The sequence below is a fragment of the Microcaecilia unicolor genome, chromosome 11, assembly GCF_901765095.1.
Source record: "Microcaecilia unicolor chromosome 11, aMicUni1.1, whole genome shotgun sequence".
Taxonomy (NCBI): Eukaryota; Metazoa; Chordata; class Amphibia; order Gymnophiona; family Siphonopidae; genus Microcaecilia; species Microcaecilia unicolor.
In genome coordinates this window covers 119,428,226-119,445,558 of record NC_044041.1, presented here as the reverse complement: position 1 = coordinate 119,445,558, position 17,333 = coordinate 119,428,226, and the positions used below count along the sequence as shown (strand labels likewise).

Here is a 17,333-nt window from a genome sequence, read left to right as displayed (position 1 = left end):
ATCCGGAAAATCACATTGTGGAAAGTATATGAATTTATTTGCATTCTGCAGAGGGAAATAAGTATTTGATCCCCCACCAACCAGTAAGAGATCTGGCCCCTACAGACCAGGTAGATGCTCCAAATCAACTCGTTACCTGCATGACAGACAGCTGTCGGCAATGGTCACCTGTATGAAAGACACCTGTCCACAGACTCAGTGAATCAGTCAGACTCTAACCTCTACAAAATGGCCAAGAGCAAGGAGCTGTCTAAGGATGTCAGGGACAAGATCATACACCTGCACAAGGCTGGAATGGGCTACAAAACCATCAGTAAGACGCTGGGCGAGAAGGAGACAACTGTTGGTGCCATAGTAAGAAAATGGAAGAAGTACAAAATGACTGTCAATCGACAAAGATCTGGGGCTCCACGCAAAATCTCACCTCGTGGGGTATCCTTGATCATGAGGAAGGTTAGAAATCAGCCTACAACTACAAGGGGGGAACTTGTCAATGATCTCAAGGCAGCTGGGACCACTGTCACCACGAAAACCATTGGTAACACATTACGACATAACGGATTGCAATCCTGCAGTGCCCGCAAGGTCCCCCTGCTCCGGAAGGCACATGTGACGGCCCGTCTGAAGTTTGCCAGTGAACACCTGGATGATGCCGAGAGTGATTGGGAGAAGGTGCTGTGGTCAGATGAGACAAAAATTGAGCTCTTTGGCATGAACTCAACTCGCCGTGTTTGGAGGAAGAGAAATGCTGCCTATGACCCAAAGAACACCGTCCCCACTGTCAAGCATGGAGGTGGAAATGTTATGTTTTGGGGGTGTTTCTCTGCTAAGGGCACAGGACTACTTCACCGCATCAATGGGAGAATGGATGGGGCCATGTACCGTACAATTCTGAGTGACAACCTCCTTCCCTCCGCCAGGGCCTTAAAAATGGGTCGTGGCTGGGTCTTCCAGCACGACAATGACCCAAAACATACAGCCAAGGCAACAAAGGAGTGGCTCAGGAAGAAGCACATTAGGGTCATGGAGTGGCCTAGCCAGTCACCAGACCTTAATCCCATTGAAAACTTATGGAGGGAGCTGAAGCTGCGAGTTGCCAAGCGACAGCCCAGAACTCTTAATGATTTAGAGATGATCTGCAAAGAGGAGTGGACCAAAATTCCTCCTGACATGTGTGCAAACCTCATCATCAACTACAGAAGACGTCTGACCGCTGTGCTTGCCAACAAGGGTTTTGCCACCAAGTATTAGGTCTTGTTTGCCAGAGGGATTAAATACTTATTTCCCTCTGCAGAATGCAAATAAATTCATATACTTTCCACAATGTGATTTTCCGGATTTAATTTGTGATGTGCTATCTCTCACTGTTACCAATAACCTACCCTTCAATTATGGGCTGCTCATGTCTTTGTCAGTGGGCAAACTTACAAAATCAGCAAGGGATCAAATACTTATTTCCACCACTGTACCTCCCAGAAATGCCACAAGATCATCCTGCAAATTTCTCAATCTGCACTTCCCCAGCTGTAAAGGACTAAAATACAAGCTGATGCATGCCACTACCTTCTCATACACGAGCACGCAGTTTTGGAATGCACTACCTACAGACCTGAAATCAATCGACGAAATAACCAACTTTCGCAAATCTCTGAAGACATACTTCTTCAACAAGGCCTACAAAGAGAACCTATAACCTCACTAATCCACTTCACCAACCCACCCAGCTATGAAAGTCCACCTTCTATACTTAACCCTATCACTTCCTTCTTTCTTCCCTTACTCAATCTCTGCACATCACTAATTGTATCTGATACCCTGTAATGACAATGTCATAACAAAACTATGTAAGCCACATTGAGCCTGCAAATAGGTGGGAAAATGTGGGATACAAATGCAATAAATAAATAAAAATATAAATGTCATAAATAAATAAACAAAAAACGCTTCCAGGGAGGGAAAAGAGCAGCTGCCATCAAAGCAAAACAACAGATCTTGACTGCTAGAAGTCCCAAAGAACCATCAGCATGTATGTTTACCCAAAGGGAGGGTTGGTTGGTAATTTTCAAATGCCTATTTACCTGGATCAGAAGTTTTCAACCCAGTCCTTGGGGCACACTCAGTCAGTCAGAGTTTTCAGGATAATCCCACTAAATTCAATGGGGCTATCCTGAGAACCCTTACTGGTTGGGTGTGCCCTGAGGACTGGGTTGAAAACCTCTGACCTGGAAAAACAGCCATTTACCTGGCTGAAAGGCTTTAGAAAGTGTGATGACGATCTGAATTTTTACAGGATTGCTCTGAATGGGTGATGTTGGGATAATCATGACTGTGGAGTTTAATCATGAAAATCTCAGAACCTTTTTCTCAGAAACATGTAATTGATAATGATCAATACAATTTGCATTTCAGAGATTCTTTTGTACCTAAACATCTACATAAACCTTTAATCCTACAATTCTAGCATGAGTCTATTCAATGAAGTCTTTTTCTCCTTCTCTGCCTCTTTCTGAGAAGAGGTCCGTAGATTTCACCAGACTCTCCAAGGGGTCCATGGCACAAAAAGGTTAAGAAAACCTGGCCTAGAGTGTCTATTACCTTCCTACCAGTCATAGGAGCCAACTTTTCAAAATGATTGGGGGTGCTGAAAATTTTTTTTTTTTTTTTTTTACAGGTGGTGCATTTCCCCCCTCCATTCATATCCAGCAATTCTCCTCTCTCCCTTCCCCTCTCATCCATGTCCAGCGAATTCTCCTCTCCCCCCCCCTGCCCTCCCATCCCTCCTTCAATGTCCAACAAGTTTCATCTCTCCCCTGCCCTCTCTTCCATGTCCAGCGATTTCTCCTCTCTCCCCTCCATGTCCAGCGATTTCTCCTCTCTCCCCCCTTCCATGTCCAGTAACTCGCCCCAAACATCACCTGCCCCTTTTCAGCCCCTCCCCCACCAAGTTCCAGTCCCAACCCTAGTCCGACCTCTTCTCCCACAACAGTCCTCCGTCCTCGCCTTCCTGCCGCCCAGAATTTAAAACCCATCTTACCTCGCTCGGTCCCGGCAGCAGTGAAAGGCGAGCAGGCTCGGCTTCAGCCTTCCCTTCTCTCTCAGCTCTGGTCCCGCCCTCGCGGAAACAAGAAATGAGTGCAGGACCAAAGCTGAGAGAGAAGGGAAGGCTGAAGCCAAGCCTGCTCGCCTTTCACTGCTGCCGGGACCCAGCGAGGTAAGATGAGTTTTAAATTCTGGGCAGCAGGAAAGCGAGGACGGAGGACTGTTGAGGGAGAAGAGGGCGGGCAGGTCGGGCTGGCTGGGGTTGGAACCGGAACTTTCGACGGCGGGTTAAAATATTGGGGTTGCTTGAGCACCCACGGAGTCAGTGCCTATGCTACCAGTCCTAGGATTACATCAATCATTCAAAAGCGCGGAACAAGGTATCTTTCAAAAATATCACCAAAACAGGGAAGACAGGGTATCCCGATAGCGAGGTTACAATAGAGACCGTAGTAGACCAGGTGTCTTTAAATAAAAAGCAGACAAAAGATTACAAATTAGCACTGCCAACTGCTGAGCAAGATGTAAACAGGAGCAACAAACATAGTTTGAAATGTTTATATGTGAATGCCAGAAGCCTAAGAAATAAGAGAAGAGTTAGAATATATTGCACTAAATGAAAAATTAGATATAATAGGCATCTCTGAGACCTGGTGGAAGGAGGACAACCAGTGGGATACTATCATACCAGGTATCACAAAACACCTAGCTACCCGCCTGGGGTTACCCGCGGCCACTTAGACGGGGTATCCCCAACACAGCACAGGTCTGCCTGCACCTGCTGCTTGTATTCTACACTAAAACCATCCTCCCACCAACTGGGTCACAACCGCCTCTGGGTGAGTCTCCCATGCTTAAATTATCCCCACTGATTTCTAGGTTACTGGGGCCACACTCCCAGTGGTCCAACAGTTCCCAGAAAGCACTTACAGACCCAACACACAAACCACCAGGATTCTTTGTCAGTCCAGACAGGCAGAACGAACAAACAAATATGTTTATTCTCAGAACTTGGAACACTGGAGAAAAGTGTGCAATAGGCAAACAGTAACAGGTAACTGAAATATGGATCAATTATAACACTAACTAAATATCTATATACTGTCTAAACAGTACCTGGGAAGGTCAGGACATATAACTGTTCACAGAGCCTCAGCAAAGAGATCTCTCTCTCTCTTTCCTTCCTGAAGCAACAGTCAGCACTACTGGGTAATTTCAAACTCCAGGCCAATCAGAGCCCAGTCAACAAGTTTTAAACGTATACTGCTGCTTGCTTCCTGCTTGTGTTAAAAAAAAAAAAAGAACACTCAGTTCCCTGTAGCAGCTTTAAGCATAAACATGCACCATCTGATGGCCAAATAGGAGAAATACATATCAGACATAATTAAAACAGGGAAATACCCAATACATTTTACAGGCTTAAAGGTGAAATTAGATCTTACCTGCTAATTTTCTTTCCTCTAGACCCTCCAGACTGGTCAAGACGCGTGGGTTATGTACTCCTACCAGCAGAGGGAGACTGAGAAAACACTGAGCTTTGAACACTGACTATATAACCTGTGCGGTACATACAGTAGCCAGTATAACACTCACAAAGCAGAGTAACAAAAAACACAACTTTAACTTAAACCAGCAACCCTGTACATGGCTTCCGCCAACTGCAAGAACATTCACTGTTTCTTTGAATTGCATTGTAGAGACTGTCAATTCGTGCTTCCACAGGTGGACTGTCTGCAACGCCACACCTGCACCAGACCCACACCAACCAAAAACTGGTAATAAGAGTCTGAAATTATGACAATCATCAGCTGCCAAGAGATGCCCACCGAAAAACTACCTCCTGGCCTACAGTATACCTGGGCGGGTCCTTGACCGGTCTGGAGGGTCTAGAGGAAAGAAAATTAGCAGGTAAGATCTAATTTCACCTTCCTCAGCGACCCTCCAGACCGGTCAAGACGCGTGGGACGTACCAAAGCAGTAAATACCTTATGGGCGGGATCTACGAAGGCCAGAGGTCAACACTGCTGCTCCAAAACTCGCCTCTTCCTTCGCATGCACATCAATCCTATAATGCTTCACAAACGAATGCAACGAAGACCAAACCGCCGCCCGACAAATATCTGACGGAGGAATCATACTATTCTCCGCCCAAGAGGCCGCAACCGCTCTGGTAGAATGAGCAGAAAACACCTTAGGAACCTCACGGCCCTTCACCAAATAGGCCGACGCAATCGCCTCCTTCAACCATCTTGCTATAGTCGCCTTGGATGCCGCTGCGCCCTTTTTAGGGCCACCATGAAGCACGAACAAACGATCCGACACTCTGAATTCCTGAGTTCTAGACAGATAACACCGCAAGATGCGTCGAACATCTAACTTCGCCAGCCGACGCTGTTCCGAATCTCCCGCCAAGTTACCTAAAACAGGCAACGAAATGACCTGATTAACATGAAACTCTGACACCACCTTTGGTAAAAAGGAAGGCACCGGCCTCAAAGACACCTTTTCCTTGGAAAAAGACAGAAAGGGCTCTCTACACGACAAAGCCTGCAATTCCGAGACTCTCCGAGCTGAGGTAATAGCTACCAGAAAGACCGCCTTCAAGGAAAGATCTTTGCAGGAAGCCGCAACCAAAGGTTCAAATGGAGGTCTGACTAAGGCATCTAAAACGAGATTCAAATCCCACGGGGGAACCAACCGCCGACGAGGCGGCCGCAACAACTTCACACCCTTCAAAAAACGAACAACCTCCGGAATAGAAGCAATGGACTTCCCCTGAACCTTCCCCGAAAACACGACAACGCTGCCACCTGAACCTTCAAGGTAGCCAAGGCCAGACCCCTGTCCAAACCATCCTGCAAAAATTCCAACACCTCTGCCACCGAGGAACGAAAAGGCATCACTGTCCGCTCTGCACACCAGTGCTCAAACAATCTCCAAACTCGAACATACGCCAATGAAGTGGAGGTTCTGCGGGACTTCAACATTGTATCAATGACTCTGGCAGAAAACCCTTTCTTCCTCAACCTGTGCCTCTCAAGAGCCAAGCCATAAGCGAGAACCGAGCCGGGTCTGGCATAACTATCGGGCCTTGACTCAAGAGTACCGTTTCCGACAACTGAAGGGGCTTCGCGACCGCCAACCGCACCAGATCTCCGTACCACGGTCGACGCGGCCAGTTTGGAGCTATCAAAATCACCCGGCCTGAGTGCCGCTCGATGCGCTGAATTACTCGACCTACCAATGGCCACGGAGGAAACACATACAGCAATCCCTGCGGCCAGGGTAACAGCAGAGCGTCGAGACCCTCCGCACGCGGATCTCTCCAACGACTGAAAAACCTTGGGACTTGGGCATTGCGCGCCGTGGCCATCAGATCCATAACTGCCATACCCCAGACCGACACAATTCGGCCGAATACCGCCTGATGCAGAGACCACTCTCCGGGATCCAGAGTATGCCGGCTCAAAAAATCTGCGTCCACGTTGTCCACCCCGGCCACATGAGCCGCCGAGAGCGCCTGAAGATGACCTTCCGCCCATTGGCATAACAGTGCCGTCTCCTCCGCGACCGCCTGACTCTTTGTGCCCCCTTGACGATTGACATAGGCCACGGCTGTGGCGTTGTCGCAAGGCACTCTGACTGCCTTGTGGAGAAGCATTGACTGAAAACTCTGAAGTGCCAACCAAATGGCCCGAGTCTCCAACCGGTTGATGGACCACCTTGCTTCCGCCTGGGACCACCGCCCCTGCGCTACCTGACCGAGACAATGCGCTCCCCATCCTAGCAGGCTTGCGTCTGTGACAAGAACCACCCACTGAGGGGACTCCAACGGCATTCCCTTCTCCAGATTGCAAGTGCTGAGCCACCAACGGAGGCTGCGGCGAACAACCGGCGACATCGGCAGACGTACCTCCAACTCCTGCGACAGGGGAGCCCACCGACTGAGGAGAGAGGACTGAAGCTGACGCATGTGTGCCCGGGCCCAAGGAACTACCTCTATGGTTGCCGCCATCATCCCCAGAACTTGCAGGTATGCCCGGGCCGTCGGTGACGACAGTGCAAGAAACTGCCGAACCAGGTCCTGCAACTTGCTGATTCTCGGGGGAGGCAAAAACACTCGACCCAACCTCGTATCGAAGAGAACGCCCAGATACTCCAGAGCCTGCGACAGTACCAACTGACTCTTGCTGCAATTCACCACCCAGCCCAGCGACTGGAGAAACTGTACCACACGCGACATCGCCCCCTCGCTCTCCGCCCGGGACTTGGCCCGAATCAACCAATCGTCTAGATACGGGTGCACCAAAATGCCCTGCCGGCGCAAAGCTGCCGCCACCACCACCATGACCTTGGAAAAGGTGCGGGGAGCTGTTGCCAGACCGAAGGGCAGGGCACAAAACTGAAAGTGCTTCCCCAAAACTGCAAAGCGAAGAAAACGCTGGTGCGCCGCTCGAATGGGAATGTGAAGATAAGCCTCTGTCAAGTCCAGAGAAGTTAGAAACTCTCCCTGCCGGACTGCAACAATGACCGACCGCAACGTCTCCATGTGAAAAGAGGGAACTTTGAGCGCTGCATTGACTCTCTTTAGATCTAAAATAGGCCGAAAGGCCTCCTCCTTCTTTGGCACCACAAAGTAAATTGAGTAACACCCCGAGCGTTGCTGAGCGGGCGGAACAGAAACCACTGCTCCCAGACTGAGAAGACGACGCAATGTGTCTCGTACTGCTGCTCTCTTGAGCCTCGAGTGACAAGGGGACTCCAGAAACCGTTCGGGCGGAGAGGTCTCGAACTCCAGGGCATAACCATCTCGAACCACTTCGAGAACCCACTGATCTGATGTGATGTGGACCCAGTTCTGGTAAAACTGACTCAGCCGAGCCCCTACACGCACCAGAACCTGGGTCCGCACACCTTCATTGGGCAAGCCGCCCCGAGGTCTGACCTCCCCCGAACGAGCCCCGGCCTCCGCGACGACTCCCGCGAAAGGACTGGGTGCGCTGGAAGAACCTACCTCTAGAGGCCCCACTAAACCTACCAGGCCTATACCGTCGAGCCTCACTAAGTCGACCTCGAGAGGAATTACCCCTAACTCCCAGCTTGGGACGAAAATCCGGGAGTCGAGGCACCTTGGCCTCACTAAGGCCTTTCACTAACTTATCCAACTCTTCGCCAAAAAGCCTAGAACCCTTGAAGGGGAGAGAACACAACTTAGCCTTAGAGGCCGCATCCGCGACCCAACCTCTTAACCAGAGAGCCCTACGCGCTCCCACTATCATAGCCATATTTTTAGCCGACGCACGCAACAAATCATACAGCGCGTCAGACAAAAAAGACGAACCCATCTCCAACTTGGCTAAATCCTGTAACCCCAGGGTCCCAACCTCCCCGGGATCATCCAAGAGCTTCTCGGCCCAGCGAAAACACGCCCGCGCCACCAGGCCCCCACACACCGAGGCCTGGAGAGCTAGCTTAAGAAATGCTTCCAATCTCCTATCCTGGGGTTCACGGAGTGCGGCCCCAAAATCTACTGGAATAGCCGTCGCTTTAGTAACCGCTGTAACCACTGCATCTACCGTAGGAGCCTTAAGGGAATCCCTATCCTCCTATCCTCCTGCGGCAGGGGATCAAGCCTCGCCATTGCCTTAGAAACCTTACACGGCGAATCTGGCGAATCCCATTCCTGGTTAATCATCTCCCTGAGATCCTTGTTCATAGGGAAGGTCCGTGCTCTACGCTGAATTCCTTTCACCAAGGGATCCTGCCCAGATTCACCTGAAGCCACCTCAGGATTAAATTTAAGGGTAGCTGTGACCTGATCAATGAGCTCCGAAAGCTCATCCCTATGAAAAATCCTAACTACTGAGGGATCTTCCCCAGGAAGGGAGTCCACCGGATCTACCAGACCCTCAAACCCCTCAGACTCTCCCCCATCACTAAATGGGCCTTCCGTGCCCACCTGAGACAGACATTCCTCATCCTCTGTCCACTCTATCCGGGGTCTTTTAGGCAGCATAGGACTAACCCCCTCCCCTCCCTGGGGGGGGCCCGATTTCCAAGCCTGGAAAAGAGTCCATACAAACTCTGGAGGAAAGCTAACCCCTCCTGGACCCTCATTAGGCACTTTGTGTGTCCCCACGGGGGCAACTGGCTCAACCACAGAAGCCTCTGCAGAACGCGCTGAATTCAAAATGGCGGCCGTTCCCGCCGAAACTGAAAGCGCCGCTGCCGGACCCGCCTGAGTTGCCGCTGCTAAAGGGGCCGCCGATACCGCCGGGACTTCCGCGGTTAACTGCGGGGGAACTGCCTCCAAACGTTTGGGCTCACCGCACAGCCGACACTGACCGCCCGGCGATTCGATGCCCCGGCGCGAGCACGCGCGACAACGGAGTAGTTTGCCCGCCATAACTCCAAAAGTAAAGGCAGCGCTTCCCCGTACCGGGCCCAATGTCAGACAAGCTCCAAAAACACTGCTCTCTCGTTCCTAGGACAGAAAAGAACTCCCGTTCGTTCCGTACCAAATAATTAAATATATCTCCCTTAAAGAGACAGAAGACAATTCTGGCAGCTGAAAATTGAAAGGCTCTCAAGGCTGCAGTACACAGAAAGCAGCCGAGGCACAAAGCTGCCAGTAACACAGTACTGGAGAGCAGCACAGGGGGAGGGACCCGACAAAGCAGGTGTGACACCCCAGGGGGAACTACTGGGCCCCACCGGACCCAGAGCCCCGAAGCACTTTTTTTTTTTTTTTTTTTGCAAACCACGTACAGGGTACTTAAAGGATAGAAATCTCCTGAAAGAAAACCAAAATCCTTAATCCCTAAAATCAAAGCTACCTCACCAGACTATTGAAGACTGCACAGGCTGTTCTTCTACCTCTGCTGAGACTGAGAAAATACTGGCTACTGTATGTACTGCACAGGTTATATAGTCAGTGTTCAAAGTTCAGTGTTTTCTCAGTCTCCCTCTGCTGGTAGGAGTACATAACCCACGCGCCTTGACTGGTCTGGAGGGTCGCTGAGGAAACACAGTTTCTTCATGCCAGGGTACAAATTATATCGTAGTGATACGGTGGATTGAATTGGTGGAGGGGTAGCATTGTATGTTAAGGAGGGTCTTGAATCAAATAGATTGAAAATTCTGCAGGAAACAAAACACATCTTGGAATCCCTATGGAATGAAATTCCATGTGTAAAGGGGAAAAGGATAGTGATAGGAGTGTACTATCGTCCACCTGGCCAGGATGAACAGACGGATGTAGAAATGCTATCAGAAATTAGGGAGGCTAATAAACTGAGCAAAACAATAATAATGGGTGATTTCAATTACCCCGACATTGACTGGGTAAATATAACATCAGGGTATGCTAGGGAGCTAAAATTCCTTGACAAATTCAAGGACTGCTTTATGGAGCAGCTGGTACAGAAACCAACAAGAGGAAGAAAAATTCTAGACCTAGTCCTTAGTGGAGCACATGATCTGGTGCAGGAGGTAATGGGTGATGGGGCCACTTGATAACAGTGGTCATAAGCTCTTTGAGCAGGGACTGTCTTTCTTCTATGTTTGTGCAGCACTGCGTACGCCTTGTAGCGCTATAGAAATGCTAAATAGTAGTAGTAGTAGGTGAATGAAGCTATTAGAGCTAAAAGAAAATCCTTCAGAAAATGAAAGAAGGATCTGACTGAAAAAATTAATAAGAAACAGCATAAGGAAAGGCAAGTCAAATTTAAAGCGCTGATAAAGAAGGCAAAGAGGGACTTTGAAAAAAAGATAGCATTGGAGGCAAAAATACACAGTAAAAATTTTTTAGGTATATTAAAAGCAAGAAGCTGGCATAAGAATTGGTTAGACCGCTAGATGACCGAGGGGTAAAAGGGGCACTCAGGGAAGACAAAGTCATAGCAGAGAGAATTCTTTGCTTCGGTCTTCACCGAGGAAGATTTGGGAGCGAAATCGGTGACAGGAAAGATATTCAAAGCTGATGAGTCAAAGAACCTGAATGAAATCTCTATAAACCTGGAAGATGTAATGGCACAATTTGACAAACTGAGGAGTAGCAAATCGTCTGGACCGGATGGTACAGATAAAACTGAAAAATGAACTTGCAGAACTATTGTTAGTAATATGTAATTTATCTTTAAAATCAAGCACGGTACCGGAAGATTGGAGGGTGGCTAATTTAATGCTGATTTTTTAAAAAGGTTCCAGAGGTGACCTGGAAAATTATAGCCTGATGTTGGAGCTGGGCAAATGGTAGAGTATTATAAAGAACAAAATTACAGAGCATATTCAAAAGCATGGATTAATGAGATAAAGCCAACATGGATTTAGTGAAGGGAAATCTTGCCTCACCAATCTATTACATTTCTTTGAAGGGGTGAACAAACATGTGGATAAAGGTGAGCTGGTCGATATTTTACATCTGGATTTTCAAAGGCATTTGCTAAAGTACCTCATGAAAGACTCCAGAGGAAATTGGAGGGTCATAGGACAGAAGGTAGTGTACTGTTGTGGATTAAAAACTGGTTAAAAGAGAGAAAACAGAGAGTAGGGTTAAATGGTCAGCATTCTCAATGGAGAAGGGCAGATAGTGGGGTTCCCCAGGGGTCTGTGCTGGGACCGCTGCTTTTTAACATATTTATAAATGATCTAGAGATGGGAGCAACTAGTGAGATAATTGAATTTGCCGATAACACAAAGTTATTCAAAGTTGTTAAATCGCAAGAGGATTGTGAAAAATTACAAGAGGACCTTACGAGATTGGGAGGCTGGTCATCCAAATGGCAGATGACGTTTAATGTAAGTGCAAAGTGATGCATGTGGGAAAGACTCAAGAGGAACCCGAACTATAGCTACGTAATGGTCACCGACCAGGAAAGGAATCTAGGTGTCATAGTTGATGAAATGTTCAAACCCTTTGCTCAGTGTGCAGCGGTGGCTAAGAAAGCAAATAGAATGTTAAGTATTATTAGAAAAGGAATGGAAAACAGAATTGAGGATGTTATAATGCTTTTGCATCGCTCCATGTGCGATCGTACCTTCAATATTGTGTGCAATTCTGGTCACTGCATCTCAAAAAAGATACATTGGAATTAGAAAAGGTACAGAGAAGGGAAGGGCAACGAAAATGATAAAGGGGATGGGACGATTTCCCTATGAGGAAAGTTTAAAGCGACTAGGGCTCTTCAGCTTGGAGAAGAGATGGCTGAGGGAAGATATGACAGAGGTCTATAAAATGACTGGAATGGAATGAGTACACGCGAATTGCTTGTTTACTCTTTCCAAAAATACTAGGACTAGGGGGTATGCAATGAAGCTTCAAAGTAGTAAATTTAAAACGAATTGGAGAAAATATTTGTTCACTCTACGTGTAATTGAACTATGGAATTCATTGCCAGAGAATGTAGTAAAAGCAGTTAGCTTAGTGGGGTTTAAAAAAGGTTTGGATAGCTTCCTAAAAGAAACGTCCATAAACCAATATTAAAATGACTTGAGGAAGCAGCATAAAATGTATTGTACTGTTTTGGGATCTTGCCAGGTACTTGTGACATGGATTGGCCACTGTTGGAAACAGGATGCTGGGCTTGATGGACCTTTGGTCTGTCCCAGTATGGCAATACTTATATACTTATCAATGGACTATGAGTCATAGGATCAGGGCCGTACCAAGGGTCTCTGGCGCCCCCCTGCAGACTACCAGTTGGCGCCGCCGCCCCCCCCCCCCCCCCCCGCGGCGCTGACCCCCCCCCCCCGCACCGTCCTGGCTCCAAGGCAGCGATTCCCCTCTCTCCCTGAGCCCTACCCTCCCACCCATCCATGCCCATCTGTCCCCTGCCCCCGCCATTCATCCCGATCAAGCAATTCCCCTCTCTCCCTTCCATGAACCCTGCCCTCCCATCTATGCTCCTCTCTCCCCTGCCCTCCCGCTCCCATGTAGGAACTGCCCGCCCTCTTTCCCCCCCAAGATCCCTTTCCTTTTTTTTTTTTCTTTTAAATTTACCTTCCTCCGGCAGCGCAGCGTCAGTGAAGGAGGCGGCGCTCCCAGTCCCGACGTCTCTAGCCTTCCATTGGTTCGCTCTGTGTTCCGCCTTCTTCTGACGTCAAGGATGACGTCAGAAGAAGGCGGGACACTGAGCGAACGAATGGAAGGCTAGAGACGTCGGGACTGGGAGCGCCGCCTCCTTCACTGACGCTGCGCTGCCGGAGGAAGGTAAATTTAAAAGAAAAAAAAAGGAAAGGGATCTTGGGGGGGAGAAGAGGGTGGGCAGTTCCTACATGGGAGCGGGAGGGGCAAGGTAAGCACGCAGCGGCGGCGGCGCCCCCCAGAGGATGGCACCCCCTGCGGCGCTTACCCCGCTTACCGCATCGGCACTGCCCTGCGTAGGATGTTCTGAGACACAAGTTCAACTCCCTTTAGCTAACAATTTGCTGCATGACCCTGAGTAAAGTAATTTCTCTCTGCTAATCCCCAACTCCGCCATAAACCATGTATGACCTCAGGGACAAAGCAAAGTCTTTATCACAGCCTGGGACAGAAGGTGGTGGAGAGGATAAGCCCTGAGCAGGATGGTTCAGAGAGACAGAAACAGGAACCTGGGCAGCAAGCAGGATACAACAGGACTAAGGAACAACAGGCAGAAATACCAAGGAATTAAGCAGGTATTGCAGGTAGCAACAGGAAGAAGGCAAGATGGATACAGGTCAGGCCCATCAAATGATTTGTTAGGCCTGCAAGGATGTGCTGGGATGACTGGACAGACACACCCATTGCTGGTTTCATAGGAGGGTGAAGACCTCCTTCCCAGGCCTTTACTCAAATGTCACTAGAGCTGGACTCCAGCTAGGTAGAACCTTGTGGCTCAACAGCAAATCAGAAGCCTCTAAACCACAGAGTCCTGGGTTTGAGTCCTGGCACTCCTAATCACTATCACTGTTAATGGCTCCCTTCCTTCTCTTACCTGAACTAGTTCCTGTATCCAGCGTGGCAGCAGCAGTGGGGGAACCCAGGTGCACAATGTTAAATTCCACTTTATCCCTTTGCTGTGCTGTCCCCCCAACACACACCCTGGGGTACTCCTCACCCTCCACCACCAGCAGGTCGAAGAGCTCCAGTGGAGCTGGCACCAGCACAGGAAAATGCTGAAAGAAGAGGAATAAGAACAGAAAAGGACAAAACCCATTAGTAAGCATGAGAGTCAGTGCCATCAACTGCCTCACCACAGGGTGAACCAAACTCACCTTGAGCAGCATGAATTTCTGCAAGGGTGTGTACCACTGCAGCAGTGCCAAACCAGAGGGTAGGGCGGCACACAGAAAGGTGCTGCCAGAGTACGGATTACGGGCTATAAGAGAAAAAAAGGAACACAGATGAAAAGAAACAGGGGACGCCAGAGTCATGGGTGGTGGTAAAGTTGTCCCATGCACTCTCTTACCTACACAGCACCTCCGGCAGCCTTTGGTATCCACCAGCTTAGTGGAAAGAGCAAATTTCCTGAATAGAGAAGAAAGAATCCATGAAATGAAAGGAGGGCAACAGTGGAAGAACACAGGCTCTAACCCTTCTCCCATGTGCCTTATCTGCCTACTCCTTCTGCATAATTCTATTCCCTAGCTCTGTCACTCATTCTCTTTGTATGATCTCAGATGAGTCATGTTCTCTCGCTGTGCCTCAGTTCTAATCCCAGGCTCTGTCACACACTCTGCACATGATCTCAGATGAGTCATGTTTTCTCCCTGTGCCTCAGTTCTAATCCCAGGCTCTGTCACACACTCTGCGTATGATCTCAGATGAGTCATGTTTTCTCCCTGTCCATCACCTTGGGATGATCCTCTCAGTCAGCTTGTTGGCAGCGATGGAAAGCGACATCTGTTTCTTCAAGAGGTACTGCCTCTGCTCAAAGAGCCCCAGTAAGTTATGGGAATATATCTGTGAGGATTTCCCTGCATGTGGGAGGAAAGAAAGGCTAAAATTCTTTTTATTTCACGTCGGAAGACACATAAAGATCCCAGCTCTCTACAGAAAACTGGTTAAAAAAACACCTGCGACAGGAACTCACCCGAGATGGAGAGCAGCACACTGTTCATACAGTACACCCAGGAACTCCTGTGAGGAACCAGCTAGGGAGAGGAAAGAGAGCTATTTACCAACCCTTTTAAAACCTAGGACCTGTCGCCTATTTATTAAAAAACATCTGCAGTCTGCCCATCCACCATTCTAAACAGATACCTAGTAACATGAGCGGCTGGACTGTGCTATGTTATTCCCTATAGTGCCTCCTGCTGAGAGAGGCTGGGACTGCAGGTATCAGCTCCCTCATTATCAAGTGCTCCTGCACTAGTCCCTATAAAAATAGTCCTGAAATTATGACCCACAGACCAAATCTGGCATGCAGAGGAATGTCTTTTGCGTTGCCATTCTATGCTGTGCTAAATGCTAGGTAGATGCTTTAGGCCATTCTGGCGCACAGTAGGGACAGTAAGGGTCCAAAGGCGGTGGGGCAGAGGGCTGGGCTGAATTGGAGCTGGTATTAAAGTTTTCATTCAGCTCTGTCACGGGCAGATGATCGAAAGCCCCATGTTGTTTCCAAACAGCGCTCTAAAAATAGCGCTGGAAGAGCGCGGGGCTTTACCGCTTCTATGATCAGAGATAATTGCATGCAAATTTATGTGCGCTATTATCTCTGATCATAGGGTAAAGTGCAGGAGGATTGTTTGACAGGTCTGGGCTGTCAAAAGCCCAGACCTGTCAACCTAGGGCTAGAGGTCCTTGGGACCACCAAACCCCAAACACAAGTTCAGGGGGGCTGGAGATCCGGTAGGTCTCCAGCCCCCTAACCCCTCCTGGCATCCCCTCAAGTACAGCCCTGGTGGCCCAGTGGGCCATAACTCAACCCTCCTCCCCCCCACCTGGTGGTCTAGCGGCCCTCTTCCCCACTCCCCTCCAGTACTTTTGTCGGATGAGAGAGGTGAACTCCCTCCTCTTTCATCATCACTGCCTTGAAAATGGCGACGCTCAGCCCAGCCCAGTGCATCCTGGGATGCGCTGGGTGGGGCTTCACACCATATAAGCGCTGATGGAACAGGAGACAGTCCACCTCCCTCCTTTGAGAAAGGTAGGGGGGCAGGGAAGTGGGCCGCTAGACCACCAGGTGGGGGGAGAAGGGTTGATTTGCGGCCAGTGGTGTTCTGGAGCCGGCTCGCAAGAGCCGCTTGTTAAATTTTGACACTTGTTAAATTTTGACAGCTCTTGCGAGCCGGCTCCATTGCAGGAGGTAAGCAAGGCAGGAGGGCGCCATGCTTACCTCCCCTCCCACTCCCAAACATGCCCAGCGATTGTCCTTCGCCCCCACCTTCCCCTCCCGCTCCCATCCTTCTTTTTTAAATACCTCCTCCGTTGAAGTGCCGCGTTAAAGCCCTGCTGCCCGTCTCTAGCTTTCCCTCCCTGTTTGCTTCAGTTCGTGAACTTCGTGCCCTTAGTCCCGCCTTCTGATGTATGACGGTGGGGGCGAAGGACAGTCGCTGGGCATGTTTGGGAGTGGGAGGGGAGGGCGGGGGAGGGAGGAAAATCGTTGGACATGGATGGGAGCGGGAGGGAGGGCAGGGGAGGGAGGAGAATCGCTGGACATGGATGGGAGCGGGAGGGGAAGGCAGGGTAGGGAGGAGAATCGCTGGACATGGATGGGAGCGGGAGGGGAGGGCAGGGGAGGGAGGAGAATTGCTGGTCATGGATGGGAGCGGGAGGGGAGGGCAGGGGAGGAGGAAAATCGTTGGACATGGATGGGAGCGGGAGGGGAGGGCAGGGGAGGGAGGAAAATCGTTGGACATGGATGGAGCGGGAGGGGAGGGCAGGGGAGGGAGGAAAATCGTTGGACATGGATGGAGTGGGAGGGATGGGGAGGGAGGAGAATTGCTGGTCATGGATGGGTAGAGGGGGGCAGAGGAGAGAAAACAATTGCTGGGCATGGATGGGTAGAGGGGGGGCAGAGGAGAGAAGACAATTGCTGGGCATGGATGGGTAGGGGGGCGGGGAGAGAAGAGAATTGCTGGGCATGGATGGATAGAGGGGGACAGGGGAGAGAGGAGAGTTTCAGGACATGGATGGAGGGGAGGGCAAGAGAAATTCTGGACATGGATGGAGGGGAGGGAAGGGAAGGAGAGAGAAGAAATGCTGACATGGAGGGAAGATAGAGGAAGGAGATTAGATGAGGGAAAAGGAAGTGAGGAGAGAAACTGCACATGGATGGAGAAAATAGGCAGAAGCTGGATCCACTGTACAGTCAAGTCTGCGTAGGACC

General features: G+C 49.6%; 1 protein-coding gene across 1 annotated transcript in view; it reads right to left on the bottom strand.

The window, feature by feature from the left end:
- MAP4K2 (mitogen-activated protein kinase kinase kinase kinase 2) overlaps positions 1-17,333 on the bottom strand; it is a 108,204-nt gene that overhangs the window by 26,231 nt on the left and 64,640 nt on the right. Inside the window, 5 exon segments of the mRNA XM_030217640.1 lie at positions 13,998-14,178; positions 14,278-14,381; positions 14,472-14,530; positions 14,856-14,979; positions 15,096-15,158. Of these exon segments, the coding sequence (XP_030073500.1) occupies positions 13,998-14,178; positions 14,278-14,381; positions 14,472-14,530; positions 14,856-14,979; positions 15,096-15,158 (531 nt within the window).